General features: G+C 38.8%; 1 protein-coding gene across 2 annotated transcripts in view; it reads right to left on the bottom strand.

Moving 5' to 3' along the window:
- Positions 1-15,099, bottom strand: part of LOC138757957 (annexin A10-like) — an 87,951-nt gene extending 72,852 nt beyond the window's left edge. The window contains exons 1-3 of one of the 2 annotated variants that reach the window (XM_069926143.1): positions 14,417-15,099; positions 5,994-6,043; positions 3,912-3,993 (exon numbers count right to left, since the gene is read on the bottom strand). In XM_069926143.1, the coding sequence (XP_069782244.1) occupies positions 3,912-3,993; positions 5,994-6,011 (100 nt within the window). In that variant the 5' untranslated portion in view covers positions 6,012-6,043; positions 14,417-15,099. Of the gene's footprint in view, positions 1-3,911; positions 3,994-5,993; positions 6,285-14,416 lie in introns of those variants that run through there. The other variant, XM_069926144.1, reaches the window with a different exon arrangement.
- Between the last annotated feature and the right edge of the window lie 315 nt (positions 15,100-15,414).

The raw sequence follows: 15,414 nt of genomic DNA, 5'->3' as shown, positions 1-15,414 counted from the left end.
AAAATAGGGCTTTGGAAAGGAAATCCAGAATTTGATTAAACTGCTCTACATGGGCATCCATAGTGCAGTCCAAATCATGATTAAAATAATCTTTTATTAAAAAAGATTAATTTCGAGATACAGCTTAACAGACTTTCCTGCCCATGAACCTGTGCTGCACCACAAATGCTCCCACATGACCAATGATCCTACTAACTCTCTACTTCTTTGGAGCGTGGGAGGAAAACCACATGGACATGAGGAGAACGTACAAACTCCTTACAGGTAGCGCCAGATTCAAACTTGGGTTTCTGGCTTTGTTGTCATGTTGTGCTAACTGCTAAACTAACTCTGCCACCCTAGTTGTGACTATTATTGTTGGGGTAAGCTGGAAAATAAATAACTTGGTGCTATGGATTTTGTGTTACTACCTTTGATGGGACTGATAGAATTAATTCAGTTTCTTTCTTTGTGGAAATAATTGCTTCTCCTCAGCATTTCAATCAACGTTTGAATCAAATGGTTCTAAAATTAGAACAGAAAACAGACCACAAGAGCATCAGTTATTGGTTTCCCAAAAATTAATTTAGTGTTTGCTTTAAAATGGGCAACTTTTGGAGAAGCATTAGAATAAAGTTAAGGCTATTTATTCGATATTGTAGGTGTAACAGGCTTCTTATTAGATCATAATTTATGGCACAATATTTATGGTCAACATGAGCTCTCATGCATTTTTGGATCTTTCAAGATATTTACTTTGACAGTAATTGATTAACAGGCTGCAAATGCAGTTAGAAACCTATTTATATTGTTTACCAACACCATGAATGGAATCAAGTATTCTAAGTGTTCTTGAAATGTCTGCTGTCACTTGCATTATTTTTCCATTATATTAATGCAAGATAGTAATAGATTGTCTATCACAAATTACTGATGAAATAATGTTCAGGGTACTTGTTCAGAGATTTAAAAATAATTTTGTCAACAAAAAGGACTGCCATCTGATATTTGAAACAAGGATCTGAATGTGATAGAGGGATTCGATTCTACTGCATCTGGCGCTCCATTTGTGGCCTTCTCTACATCGAAGAGACCAGTCACAAATTGGGAGAGCATTTTGCAGAGCACCTCCACTCCCTCTGCTACAACAGAGACCTCCCAATAGCCAACCATTTTAATTCTGAGTCACACTCTCATGCTCACATGTGTGTCCATGGCTTTATATACTATCTCACTCTGACCACCTGCAAATTGGAGGAACAACACCTTATATTCCATCTGAGGACTCTCCAGCTTGATGGCATTAATATCTGATTTCTGCTAAACTGTTTGCCTTTTCTTTCCCCTCCCCCTTTCTCATTTTTCAGGTTCTCCCCTCTCTTCCCCCTCCACCCATCCCTCCTCCCACCTCCCCGATCACTGTTGTCCCCTCCTTCCCTTCTCCACCAATCATCTCCTGCCTTTTCCTCACCCACCCTGTGCCTCTCCCCCCTCCATCCTTTTGTTCGGATGCCTGCCGACACTCTTCCAAACCGAAACATTGGTTATATATTTTTACCTTTGCTACATAAAGGACATTGTTTGACCAACCGAGTTTCGCCACCATTTTGTGATTTTACTTATATTCTCTACTCTCTGGTGAATGGTATTAACTCCTAAAATTGCGTGAGTGTATATCAGCCCACACTATAAAAGTACTTTTAATGTGTCATCAGTTAATAACTATTTAAATAAATTTCAAAAATCTGTGAGGTTAGCAAGTGAATGAGTGAATTATACAGTAATGCCATGCTATAGTTGGGTGTATAACTTTTTGTGCCACTCTCCACCTTCTCCAAAGAGACTAGTTTAGAAATGGCCTGAATTTTGGCTGATTTTTGGCACACTTGAAGAAGGGCTCAAGGCCCAAAGAGTCAATTGCCTATTGCTTTCCAAGTAGGCTGTGTAACCTGCTGAGTTCCTCCAGCATATCTGTGCACGGAGCACATGACCAACCCAATCAAGACTGACCAGTTGAAGGGAGGAAACAAATTCATGCAGCTTGCTTATTGATTGTGCACAGGAAGTGCTCACCCCACAGTGAGTGCAGTCCCATGGCACTGCAGAATACTGTATGGGAGGGGCTGCTGCCTCTTATGTTGAACGATCTGGATTCAGTCTTGCCCGCAGATGCAGTCTTTGTGGAGTTTGCACATTCTCTCTGTGACTGTATGGATTTTGGCCACTCTGCATTGTTCCTAGTGTGTAAGTGAAGGGGGAGATGGAAATGTAGGGTGAAATAATATGGGATACTGCCTGTTTGGTCAGTGCAGATTTGACAGATCAAATGACCTGTTTTTATGTTGTATATTTGTCTTATTTCCACTACTGAGCTTCTTCAAGCAGATAGGTTCAAAGAATGGTGGATGACATTTCAAGTGAGCTTACTTAAAGCAAAAGTAGCTTGGGGGCTGGAGTGGAGGTAGTGGAGGATATTGTGGAAGTGAATTTAACTTGCAAGCCAAATCCTGAGTCATTGGAGGATACAGGAAGCCCCAGTGTTGTGTATGGTGTTTGGTTCCTTTTTAAGATAGATGGAGGAAGACCATGGGTAAATATGGCAGCATTCAACTCCAAACACTTTCACCCTTTTCCAGGAGCCCGTACTTCTTTGCAGGGACCTCCTTATTTTTCTTGTCATGTCATTTTCCAAGATAAATTTTGATAGCAGCATCCATGCCAAAGAGCAGTTCCTGTGGACTGCAGCAGTTTAAGGAATTCTTGTAAGGTAATTCAATCAAAGCAGTAGAGAGCAGACAATCACTCATCGGCGAAACTGTTAGTAATTGTCAAGCACTTTAAGTAGATTGACGAGGCCCAGTGGCACAGTTCGTTGAGCTGCTAGCTCACAGTTTCAATAAATGAGGTTTGATCCTGACCTCCCTGGTGCCATCTGTGATCACGAGTTTCCTGTAAGTTCTCTGGTTTCCTCCCACATTTCTATGCTGTGCAAGATGGGAAGTTAATTGATCATTCTCATTGTCCTTCATTGTATGTGAGTGGTAGAATCTGGAGGAAGGTGATGGAAATGTGGGGAGATTCAATGCAGGTTAATGCACACTCACTGGGCCAACGGCTGTTTCTGTGTTGTCTGAGTATGTGATCTGGGCATCCTTCTTTGCTGTTGAACAACTTCCCAGATGCATGAGGTTAATACATGAGATCAGCTGAAGAACTGAATAATTTGGCAGCCCTGGTGTTATATGCTGATTGCGTTCTGCCCATTTAGCATTCTACTGGAGGGGACTAGTATTGAAAACACAAACTGCTTGCTCAATATGTTAGCTAGTTGACTTATATTATGATTATATAGGTGAACATGCCCTGTTCAGCACCTGCAGCAAGCAAACCACAAGTGCTACATGAGCAGGTTTTGTTAGCAGTAATATTAAACAACTCCAGATAACATCAAAATGCAGCAACAGCCAGTGGAAACAAAATCAACAACTCACCTTTGTGTAGTTAATTACCATAGGGGATTGCATTCAGGTGTACAAAGTTAAGAGAGTGCATTTGCTTTGGTGCTAAGCTCCTAAATGGTGGCGTGTTGCCAAGCCAAATTTTGTGACTGAGATATGGGATAAACATTGTCTATTATGACAAAACATTTTAATGGTGAAGTCAATGAAAATTCTATCAAAACTATATCAATCAAATCACATCATTGCCTTCACAATTTGTAAGATTTATAAGTGAAATTTATCTGTATAATGACTAAAATATTAACAAAAATCAGAGTACTAAAATTATTCCTTCTTTTGATTTGATTCTTCTTAAAACTCTTGAGATAGTGATTGCTTTTATATCTCCCATTAGAATAACTGAATTGCAAATTGATAATATCTGTCCTTAAAGGTATTTTCATACCAATGCATTTATTAGGAAAGACATACCCATTCCTTGAAGTGCTGAGGCCAACATTTCTGCATTTTGACCAGGGTTAAAGTCATTTGATGGGTAAATTGTCCCTTGATTCTGAGGAAATAAAAGTGCATGTTTTCAGGTAGTATAAGTAACAAACACGGTATAAAAAACATCAGGATTAAAGTCAATATATTGAGTTATGCCTTGGTAAAAGTAAGTGACAAATGTTGGATTATTGTGATAATATATAGTGATTTATGGTGAATATTAAATATCTGCATGGAATATATTTTACGTAAGTGATGACTTAAAGTAAACCAACCATTCGCAACCTTTTTTTGGATTGGCCCCTTTTGAACTTTGCTCTGTGAAGCAGTTAAATTTAGTTGGTTTCTTCTGTACTCCTTACAAAAAACATATGATTTCAGTCCATGCCCCCCCCACCCCCCTTAAAAGTGCTGTGGCCTCCAGGGGGATCATATGGCCCTAGTTGGGCATGGCTGAAAAACAGTAGTGTCATGGCCTTTCAATGTTTTCATGTATATTATTTTAAATTGATTTAATTATCTCTGTGGTTATAAATGATTTTATTTGTGACCACAGTATGTTATGACTTTCTAAAAAAGATTGACTGGTTAATAGAGACCATGTTGCTGAAAACTTATGTGGAACTTTGTCCTGTGTTTAAGTGCAAACAATTTGTAAGAGGATCGCAAAGAGTATGAACGATATATTTATGTCTTGTGTGATGCATACTTATAAATTTCAATTTACTAAAGAAAAGTATATCTAGCGATAGAAGTATATATAATTGCTGAATTATGTACATATGTCTGCAATAACCAAAACATGTTAATTTAAACAATGTACTGCCCCAAATGTTTCATGGAGACTTCGGTCCTCCACATTTATACACTGAATTTTAGTCACCCCTTGAGCATCCTTTCATTTGGTCTTGTTGTACAATGATAATAATGGCCATAAATTCAAACAGCTGGACCCACCATGACTTAATTTCAGATTAGATGGTAATTGTTCACTTATAAGGCATAACTGTATGTTTCCTCCAAATATGCTAATTATTGGCTATAAAGTGCAGTCTGTGGGAGTCCAGGAAACTGAACATATGTTCTCTGGAATAGGTTCTAAATTTCTGGAGCAAATAATGAAATGTTGGAAGAACTGAGAGATCATTCAGCATCCGTGACAGAAAATGGAGAGTCAATATTTCGGGTCAAGGACCATCATTGTGACTACTCCGAACTTCTTTCAGGATTATTGTGGTGGGGATGATGGAGGTTATCGTGGGGGACAGTGTAAAGTGTGAAAACCAGCTGCTTCATTTCTGTTAAAATATTAACATGATTCAACTCTTGATGTGGGAGAAGTACATATTGATAAGTGTCCATGATATCTGATGAATAACTTTCCTTCATACCATTCTAATTAATAAATGATAGACAAATCTTTATAAAATAACATCCAATAAATAATATTTTTAACCTGTCATAAATGAGCAAACTGAACATTGCTTAAGCTGGAATGATGCTTTAGTTCATCAATGATTGAATGAAAAGGTGAAATACAGCATTAAAAAAAAAAATGAAGCAATGTAGGGTCATGGAAAAACTCCCAACAGTAGAATTTAACTTTATTAAAATTTTTTTGAAAAACATGGATTTTTCTGGTAAAAATATCCTTAAAAATTAATGTTGTAGGTAAAGGATTTTGTACAATTGTTGAAGCATTTGATAATTATTTTTTAAAAATTTATTTATCCTTTATAGTTTCAGGATATGAAAAATATTAATCTGGGCAAAACTACCTTGTAGCTGCTACAGTCAGATTTTTAAAAAAATGGAGATACCAGGATACAATTAAATGTTTTCATGGATGGTGAAAAATGGTTGCTGGTGTGAACAAATTATATTAATCAGACAAAACTCAGCATACTTTCTCAAGGAGAACATTGTTGGTATTAACTTTCAAAATGTTATTTGCCCATTTCCCATCATCTCCAAAATATCTTGGAGTTAAAGTTCTGTCTTGGCACACAATGGTATTCCATACAGTTTCAAAAAGAGAAAACAAAAATGAAACAGGACACCTACCATTTGGCCGCAGTACATGTTTTAGATTCAAAGTTGTGAGTTTTCAGATCCTAAATATGATCAAACTAAAATTATACGTGTGACTTTGAGATTGCAACCTATTTAACGAGCTCATTTTATTTGCATAAAGTGACAACGTCATGAATAAATTACACTTCTCAACCACTAGTTTGATTTTCCATATGTGGCAGAACAGGCATCGTGAGTTATGGGATTTTAATAGGTTGATGCACTCCACAGTGCCCCTTGCATTGTTGATTAGTTTGCCTAGTTATATATTAATCAGATCATAAAATGTCATATCAACTCTTTTTCAAATATGAGCTTTACTTTTGATATTATAAAACCCTGAGAAGCTAGCCCCACCCAAGTAAAAAAAAACAAATCAAATATTATGAAAAATTGGAGCAAAATCTTGAAATCATTATTAAAAAGTTGCAAAGAAACAGATCATTTATAATGTTTTAAATTTTGCAACTATATATATATAATTTGTAAAATAATGTTGACCTAAAATTATTTGTAAAGACATTTTTAGAAGCATTTACAATCAGTCCCATATCTTGATGAAGTGCTAGATTTCTGGGAGCATTTGATGCCCCTTACAAAGGGCCACACATTATGTTAACATTGTATCCTGAATGCTACATATTAAAGAATAATTTCTTGGAATGTCACAGCACAGTAATTGTCACTGGCAATGATTTTTCAGAATATAAAAACAATTACATTTCTGCAGTTTAGTATGTTAAAAATTGTGACTTGCTGACTTTAATTTCTTTATTCTTTTTGAGTTATCCTTGAGTACTTCACCACTTGGACAATGGATGAGTAAGAAAATGACTTGTCCTCAGGGATTCTGACTGTTTGGGGCTGCAATCTACTTCCAGTAGGTGAAAAGAATGATCTTGTACTGTTTCTGACACCACTCTGCCATTCCTGGTGATCTGAGACCACATCTCAGGAGACAAACTATCCACAGTCATCTTCACAAGCCCACTGACTTCAAAAGCGACCTGCATTGCACCTCTTCCCACTCGTCTCGTGTTAGAACGCTGTCCTTTTCTCCTAAATCCTCTGCTTCTGCCATGTATGTTTCCCGGATGAGGGTTTCCATTCCGGGACATCGAAAATGTCTTCTTTAATTGCTAATCCTGGATTCTCATCATTGATTAAAGCCCATACCATTATCTTCTCTATTTCATAAACGACGAGGCAACTTGATAGAGTGGTTCTGTTCAAAGGAAAAGGTAAGCACCAATTCCTGAATTTGAAGGTGGAAGTAGAACCAGACTCATTGACGTGTTCTGCTTTGCTTCATTAAAACATAGGAAGGAGCAGGAAAAGGATTGTGTAGGAAATAAGATGACATGAAAGCTTTATCTTTTAGAGGTGATGACTGCTTTGCTGCCCAGAAATCAATGTTTATATGATTGACAATGTCAATCACCTCCTTTTACTCCTGCTGCACGATTACCCCGGCACGCATTATATTGAAAGTCGCCTACATTTCTGCTCTTTAATTATTCCTCAAGAATTAGCATTTTCAAACACGAGGGCTTCTCTGCAAAGTGTGATTCAGTAAGAAAATTGTAATTCACAGGCAAATAAAGTTAATTGAAAAGCAACAGAATGGAGATGGAAACAAAAGAGACTGCAGATACCAGAGTATGAAGTGAACACCAGAAAAACAACCGGTCAGACACCATTTATGGAGGCAAAGTATCCTGATGCAGGGTCTCAACCTGAAATATCAATTCACATACTTTCTCAGACCTATGGAGTTTCTCGAGCAACTTGTTTTTTTTAACAATAAAATGCAAATGCTGGAAATTAACAGATCAGACAGCATCTGTGTAGGGAGACATAGAAGATAGGAGCAGGAGTAGGTCATTCGACCCTTCGAGCCTGCTCCGCCATTCAACGAGATCATGGCTGATCTTAAAGTTCAGTACCCCGTCCCCGCCTTCTCTCCATAACCTTTAATACCCTTATACTGAAGAAATATATCTAATTCCCTCTTAAATATATTTAATGAACCTGCCTCTACTGCCCTCTGTGGCAATGAATTCCACAGATTCACCACCCTCTGGGTAAAGAAATTCCTCCTCATCTTGGTCCTAAATGGTTTGCCTATTATCCTCAAACCATGGCCCCGGGTTCTGGATTTTCCCATCATTGGAAACATCCCATCTGCATCCATTCTGTCCAGTCCTGCCAGAATTTTATATGTCTCTATGAGATCCCCTCTCAGTCTTCTAAACTCCAGGGAGTACAATCCCAATTTGCGCAATCTTTCCTCATAAGTCATTCCTGCCATTCCAGGTATCAGCCTGGTGAATCGCCTCTGCACTCCCTCCATTGCAAGAACATCCTTCCTTAGCTAAGGTGACCAAAACTGCACACAATACTCCAGGTGGGGTCTCACCAAGGCCCTGTACAGCTGCAGTAAGGTATCCTTGTTCCTATACTCAAACCCTCTTGATATGAAGGCCAAGATACCATTTGCCTTTTTAACCACCTGCTGTACCTGCATGCTCGCCTTCAGAGACTGGTGTACAAGTACCCCTAGGTCTCTCTGCACTTCCCCATCTCTTAATCTATTGCCATTCAAATAGTAATCTGCCCTCCGGTTTGATTTACCAAAGTGGATAACCTCACATTTATCCACATTGTAGTGCATTTGCCATGTATCTGTCCAGTCCCTCAATTTATCCAAATCACACTGGAGCTTCCTGACCCCCTCTTCCGTGCACACAACCCTTCCTAGCTTAGTGTCATCTGCAAATTTGGAGATATTATATCCAATCCCCTCATCCAGATCATTAATGTAAATTGTGGTACCCCACTGGTCACCGCCTGCCACTCAGAAAATGAGCCATTTATCCCAACTCTCTGTCTTCTACCTGCCAGCCAGTTCTCAATCCACATCAATATTTTGCCCCCAATCCCATGAGCCTTGATTTTGGAAGCCAGTCATTTATGCGGGACCTTATCGAAGGCCTTTTGGAAGTCCAGGTACACCACATCCACTGGCTCTCACCCATCTATTTTACCTGTAACCATCTCAAAGAATTCCAATAGATTTGTCAAGCATGATTTACCTTTTGTAAATCCATGTTGACTCCGTGCGATCCCTTTTCTGCTAGTCATATGCTCCGCTATTACATCCTTAATAATGGATTCCATCATTTTGCCCACTACTAATGTAAGGCTCACCGGCTGATAATTCCCCGCTTTTTCTCTACCCCCCTTTTTAAATAGTGGGGTAACATTAGCTACCCTCCAATCCATGGATACTGATCCTGAGTCTATCGAGTTCTGAAAAATAATTAATGTTCCAGGTGATTATCCCTCTTCTCACACTTCACCTATTCCTTTCACTGCCCAATGCTTTCTTTCCCCTTCCACCATGCACTCTCTAGCGATCATCCTACATTCCTGATCTCCAGTTTTTCACTTTCTGATTCCAAGGTCTATCTCTGAAGATCCTAGCCAGTTTGTTATGAGTTCAGAAAGGGTATAGAAGAAGAATAGAAAATTATAATGATTAAATTTAAGAGAACCTTGCTCCTGCCACATTTTGTTCTCTGTCCTTTTTCTCCTTCCCTCTGGCAATTTCTTCCTCCTGATCTTGCATTATCTCTGGACTTTAGCTCAGAATTCATGACTTCAACTTTAGGTTTTGCCTATCCCCAAATAAGCGCATCTCATCCTTAAGTGATATTGGTGCACTTTAAACAATGGAAGACGTGCAAGATTTTGTGTTCATCCAGAGACTGGTATTTCTGAAGAGCCTAGAATAGATGATGTTGCCAGCCATTAGTGAAAATTAAAACCACTGAAAAGAATTGGAGGCCCTCTCCTAGTTAAACTATCAAAAAGTAGTACCTGTTCAATCTATGTGAAGCACAAACATTGTTAGCCTCTCCTCATGCCTCCTCCAGAAGTTTAGTTTGGAAACTCCCAGAGTTGCTGATGCCATTGTGCATCAGAACACCACCTCATTGGTTTACTCATTCACTTCACTAATGTCTATTTTAAATATTGACTAGGTAAATTAAAACCAGTAATGTATTATCAATGTTTTATCAAAATTCCATTTTGATCTTTGCCTAAGAATGTAAGCCGCAAACCATTTTGGTGCATGATGAATCACTGATGCATTCTTTTCAGTGCAGCATTGTATTTGAAAGGTTGAGTGAGAAAATGTTGAGGTTACAACTCATGTTACCAGATGTTTTCAACAGCCGCATATTACTGTGGTATGGAGTGTAAGAACAAATACAAGCCACAGTCATAAGATGTCAGCTTAAAGATTGCTGTCTTTAAAGGTTTCAATTCTTGACAGAGTGTGACAAATAAATCTGCCACCTTTGTGATGCCTTACCTAATCTTCTGTCATGCTACAGAAGGTGATGGATGTCCAGAACTGTTTTCAGTCTGTAACAATGTTCAATAAAAATTCTGATAACTGATTTATGAAATAGTGTTGCCCATACCATTAACGGCCACAACTCCCAAAACCTATTAAGGTGGCTGATATAATTAACTCTGTTCATTAACTGAGAAAGGGCATTCAATAATCAACAGTGTCTGTGTCTCTCTGTCTGAGTGGGGGGTGGGGGGTGCGGTCTGAAATAATGAATGGACCATTTCTGCTTTAACAGCAAAGAAGTGCTCTGATGATATTGGATTGTTTTGAATGTTAAGTTCAGCCTTAAGGCCTTATATGCTTTCTGATGTGAAACAAAATGGCTGTTTTGATGTAAATAATCAGTTATTGCTCTCAATTAAATATTGTCCAGTACATACTGGATTTTGAAAGTCAGCTGCACAACCAAATTACTAATATTTTGTTGCATCTTTGGTTATAGTCCATAATGAAGAAGAACTTATCTTTGCAATGGTATAAAATAGATAGTGGTGGGGTTAATATCATTCACATTACATGTATCACATTTTCATTATACAAATGCTTGGAGCTACAATGGCACTGGTGATTACTGTGCTATGAGTGCCCCATATTTAAATCAGACTCCACCAAAGCAATTAGGATTTTAATTTAATATATGGCAGCAGGAGGTCTTAGGGTTCAAGAATTCTGGCACAGAGATAGATCAATTAAATCAAGTAGATGTGCTTTTTAGGGGATTTCTTGAAGGTTAGGACTAAAATAGATGATGGTCTATTAGCAGCAGAAAAAATTGAAAGATGAGTGGGAAGTTTTCTGCTCCTCTTCACTTAAGAGAAATGCCCTGAAAAACAATTGACCATTTCAATTGTCACAAATTGTTACAGGACTTGCACCACCCAGTTTTAGGAACCCCTCCTCCATCAGGCTCCTCAACAACAAACTCAATCAGAGACTCATTTAAAGACTCTTAATTGTGCACTTTATTGATTTTCCTTTTATTCTCTCTGAATTGCAGTCAGTTTCTTTACATTCATTATGTTTACAGTTCTTTATTTACATGTTTATGCTGTGTACAGATTTTTTTGCACAACTAATTAATGGTAATTCTGCTGGGCCTACAGGAAAAAGGAATCTCAGGATATATATGATGTTATGTATGTACTCTGACAAGAAATCTGAAATCTGAATTTTACCGCTCCATAATTTTGATTGCTCAGAACTGAATCAAAATCTGTGGAATCAAGAATTGTTCTAAAGATCTGGGTGCGAAATCTAAGCTGGCAATTAAGTTAATTATTCAGCCCAGCTACATTGTTGAACACACATTTATTTGCTCAGAGCTATTAACCTGAGGTCTTTCCACAGCCACAGTTAGACATGCTAAATTACACGGCATTATTCCAAAGGAGATAAGAGGAGTTCATTCCAATGTCCTGCCCATTTTTTATGCCATTGGAGAATGAGCATTCAGAGATAAAGTTAATGGATGATAATTAATTGCAGAATATTGGTGAAGATTGCCAGCTCCTTGGATCTGGAACCAATTCTGATAATCATCAACATATTGGGAATGGTACCAAGTAGAACTCACACAAAGATCATCTCATTATATTCTATATTTTTAAAAATTTATTGTTGTAAGATGGTTTATATGAATGTTTGCACTATGATGCTGTAGCAAAACACTGAATTTTGTGACTTGTTCATGGCAATAAATTCTGATACTGATATTCTTAAAGCAGATGTCCAGTTATTTTAATGTTATGATGCACAAAAAAAAATACTGCTGTGTTTTCTACATTTTAGCAGTAACTATACTTCAAAAAAGTATCCATCACCTTGTACACACTCTTATGAACAACATAGGTATAGAACATAACTGCATAGGAAATGCCTTTCAGCGTACCATGTCAGCGCTAACCATAATGTGACTCTAACTAATCCCATCTGCTTGCATTGCTCATCTGTCATCTGAATCCCTCTTAAAATTTATATTGTACCAGCTTGAACTACCTTCTCTGGCAGAGCATTTCAGGCATCTATCACTCTCATCTCCTTCAAATATTTCCCCTCTCATCTTAAAACTATACCTCCTAGAATTTGACATTTTCACCTTGGGGAAAAATCCTATGTGTGTATACTTCTATGAGGTTGCTCCCCCTCCCACCCCCATCACCAGCCTCTGATCCTCCAGAGTAAACATTATACAATTTCTCCTTTTGCCTAATAGCCTCCAATCCAGGTAATATCCTAGTGAACAACTTCTGCACCTCTCCAAAGACCCCATAACCTTGCTGTGTTGTGATGACAAAAATTGCACACATTTGGCTTGGGTGGTTGTGTTGGAATAATTGTCCAGAGAAAACAAAGGTACAGTCAATGGCCTTACCAATTGATAAGTTAATGTAGCTGTAGAGTTGGATGATGTTATAGTGGTAGAAAATGATTTTATAATGAGATGATTGTGTAGATTGAAGCTTCTAATTATTTTTAAAAATGCAATGGGATGTCCTAAGATTATGCCATAAGCATATAATTGGAAGTATTTGTGCTGTCACTACACCTAATAGGTGCTAATAGTACCCACATGTAACAGCATTTTGTATTTAACTGGAGAAGCATGGCAAAATAGATTAGCACTCAGTGGAGGCTATAGCCTGCATGTAATCATGGCCATTAATGAATTGCCTTATTAGTGACAATAATTTGAGGAGTGGAAGTATTGGCTCCAAAACAAATTAAATTTATTTTTCTTTTGATCTTCAGTTTAATTGCATATTCATTGCCATATCTCTAAGCATTCACATGGTTAAAAATATTCTAATTCAAAATTTAACTCTGAATCTTAGAATGTAAAGGTCATTGCCAGGGTCAGAAGTTTCCACAGTGCTGTTCCTGCTGTTGACTTAAGCAGAAATATATAATGATTTCCTTTTAAAGATGCATCTGAGATTTCAATTATAGTTCTATTGACTGAATGGCAGAGGAGAGGGAGTACAAATAGAGGAAATTCCCAGAGCACTAAAACATAAAATCTGGGTGGTTCAAACAAGAAATATTATAAGGAGTGGCAATTATCAATTATTTGTAATCTGTTGACTCAGTCTCTGATCAAATACTGGGCATGTAATTATGAAGGTTAGAATATTAGAAAAAGATTGATATTGAAGTTCAACGTTTTCCTTGCCACTTAGTTCTCATTTAATTTTCTTCTCCTTTACTTGGGTTAATATGGAAATTCAGAACTGTAAAATGTTCATTTATCCTCCACATGAAGATCAGTCTTATCTTGTATACCTATCCTATTCCAATATTTCCTTATTCTATTTCTTTTTGCAAATAAGGGAGGCATGGTTAGTGTTGTAGTTAGCACAATGGCATTACAGTGGCAAATTTGGCGCTGGCTGTAAGGAGTTTGTATGTTCTCCTGTGTCTGCATGGGATTCCTCCGGGTGCTCCGGCTTCTTCCCACTTTCCAAAGATGTACGAGGTTAGTAGGTTGATTGGTGTACTTGGCCAGCGTGGGCTCATGGGGACTATTACTGTACTGATCTCTAAATTTTAAAAAAAGAGCCAACAAGCCTACTTTTTAATGTTTTATTTTGATTGTTTATTATATACCCTGCTTGGTATTCTATTCTACTCTGGTTGGGAAATTGCATGCTGTGCAGAAAGACACCTTGATAAGAGTTTTAGATTTAAAAGTTATAGATTTAGCTTTAAATGTCCTGTTGAAGAGTGTCAGCTTGAAATGACACCCTTCTTCTCCCGCTGATGCTGCCCGACCCATTGAGTTCCTCCAGCAGATTGTGTTGAACTTCAGATTCTCGCACCTGAAGTTGCTTGTGCATCAACATTTTAGATTTATTGGAATATAAAATAGGACATTTTCTTGCACAGGTGTGTAGGGAATATTTTACAAAAGGCATAATGTGGAAACAGAAAGCTGGAGAAACCCAGCAGGTCAAACAATGTCCTTTATATAGCAAAGGTACAAATACATAACCTGTGGTGGCGCACATCCTCATGGCGAACCATCCCCACTTGTATTTCCGTATGGCGGGGCAGCCATGGGGAAATGGCATCATCAGAGGTTTCTCTCTGACTCCAGCATCCCTTCCAGTGCCCACCCTGGGCAGCGATTATGACGTCACAGTGTACCAGGTGACTGAGCTCATGGTGCCCTTATAGGGACGTGCTGAATTTAAATAAAAACAGTTGTTAATGACCCTCAACATGGTGACTGTGTTTCTTCCACTGCTCACACAGCCACAGTGGTGACCCCGATGAGCCTAGATATTTTTCTAGACTCAAAACACCATGGATTCAGCAGAGGTTAACATGTCTCCATCAAGCTTCCCCCCCCTTTTGGACCCACTGACCAGGAATGTGGTTCGGGCAGGCGGAAGCACAATTTCAACTCCGCAACATCTCCTCAGATACCATGATGTTCTATCATGTCATGAGTGCTCTGGACCAAGATACGGCAGCAAGGGTGGATGACATCATCCACCATCCCCCAGCTATGGGCAAGTACACCATGCTCAAAGACCTGCTGCTTGGAACTTTCAGGCAAACTCCCCAGCAACAGGATTCCAAGCTTCTTCACCTAGATGGGCTTGATGTCCGTAGTCCATCGGCGTTGATGGATGAAATGCTGGCCCTAGCAGAAGACCACAAAGCCTTGTTTTCTCTTCCATCAGATATTCCTGGAACAGATGCCAGAGGACATCCAGCTGCTCCTCTCAGATGAAGACTTCTCAAACCCGAGAGCAGCAGCCTGTGCGAATGCCCTCTGGCACATGAAGAGGGAGAATGAGGCTGCCCTCAACTAGCTGGCATGACCAGGAGCCAGCCGACCGCAAGCCGGTCCCAAGACCAAGCCAGAGGATGGCCAGTCGACCTGGTGTTTCTACACCAGCGCTGGGGAGCACAAGCCCATAAGTGCAGCCAGCCCTGCAGATTTCAGGGAAATGACCAGGCCAGCCGCTGTTGATGGCTGCG

This window comes from Narcine bancroftii, chromosome 3 (genome assembly GCF_036971445.1).
Source record: "Narcine bancroftii isolate sNarBan1 chromosome 3, sNarBan1.hap1, whole genome shotgun sequence".
NCBI lineage: Eukaryota > Metazoa > Chordata > Chondrichthyes > Torpediniformes > Narcinidae > Narcine > Narcine bancroftii.
The sequence above is the reverse complement of the archived record's forward strand: the minus strand, read 5'-3'. Positions and strand labels throughout refer to the sequence as shown.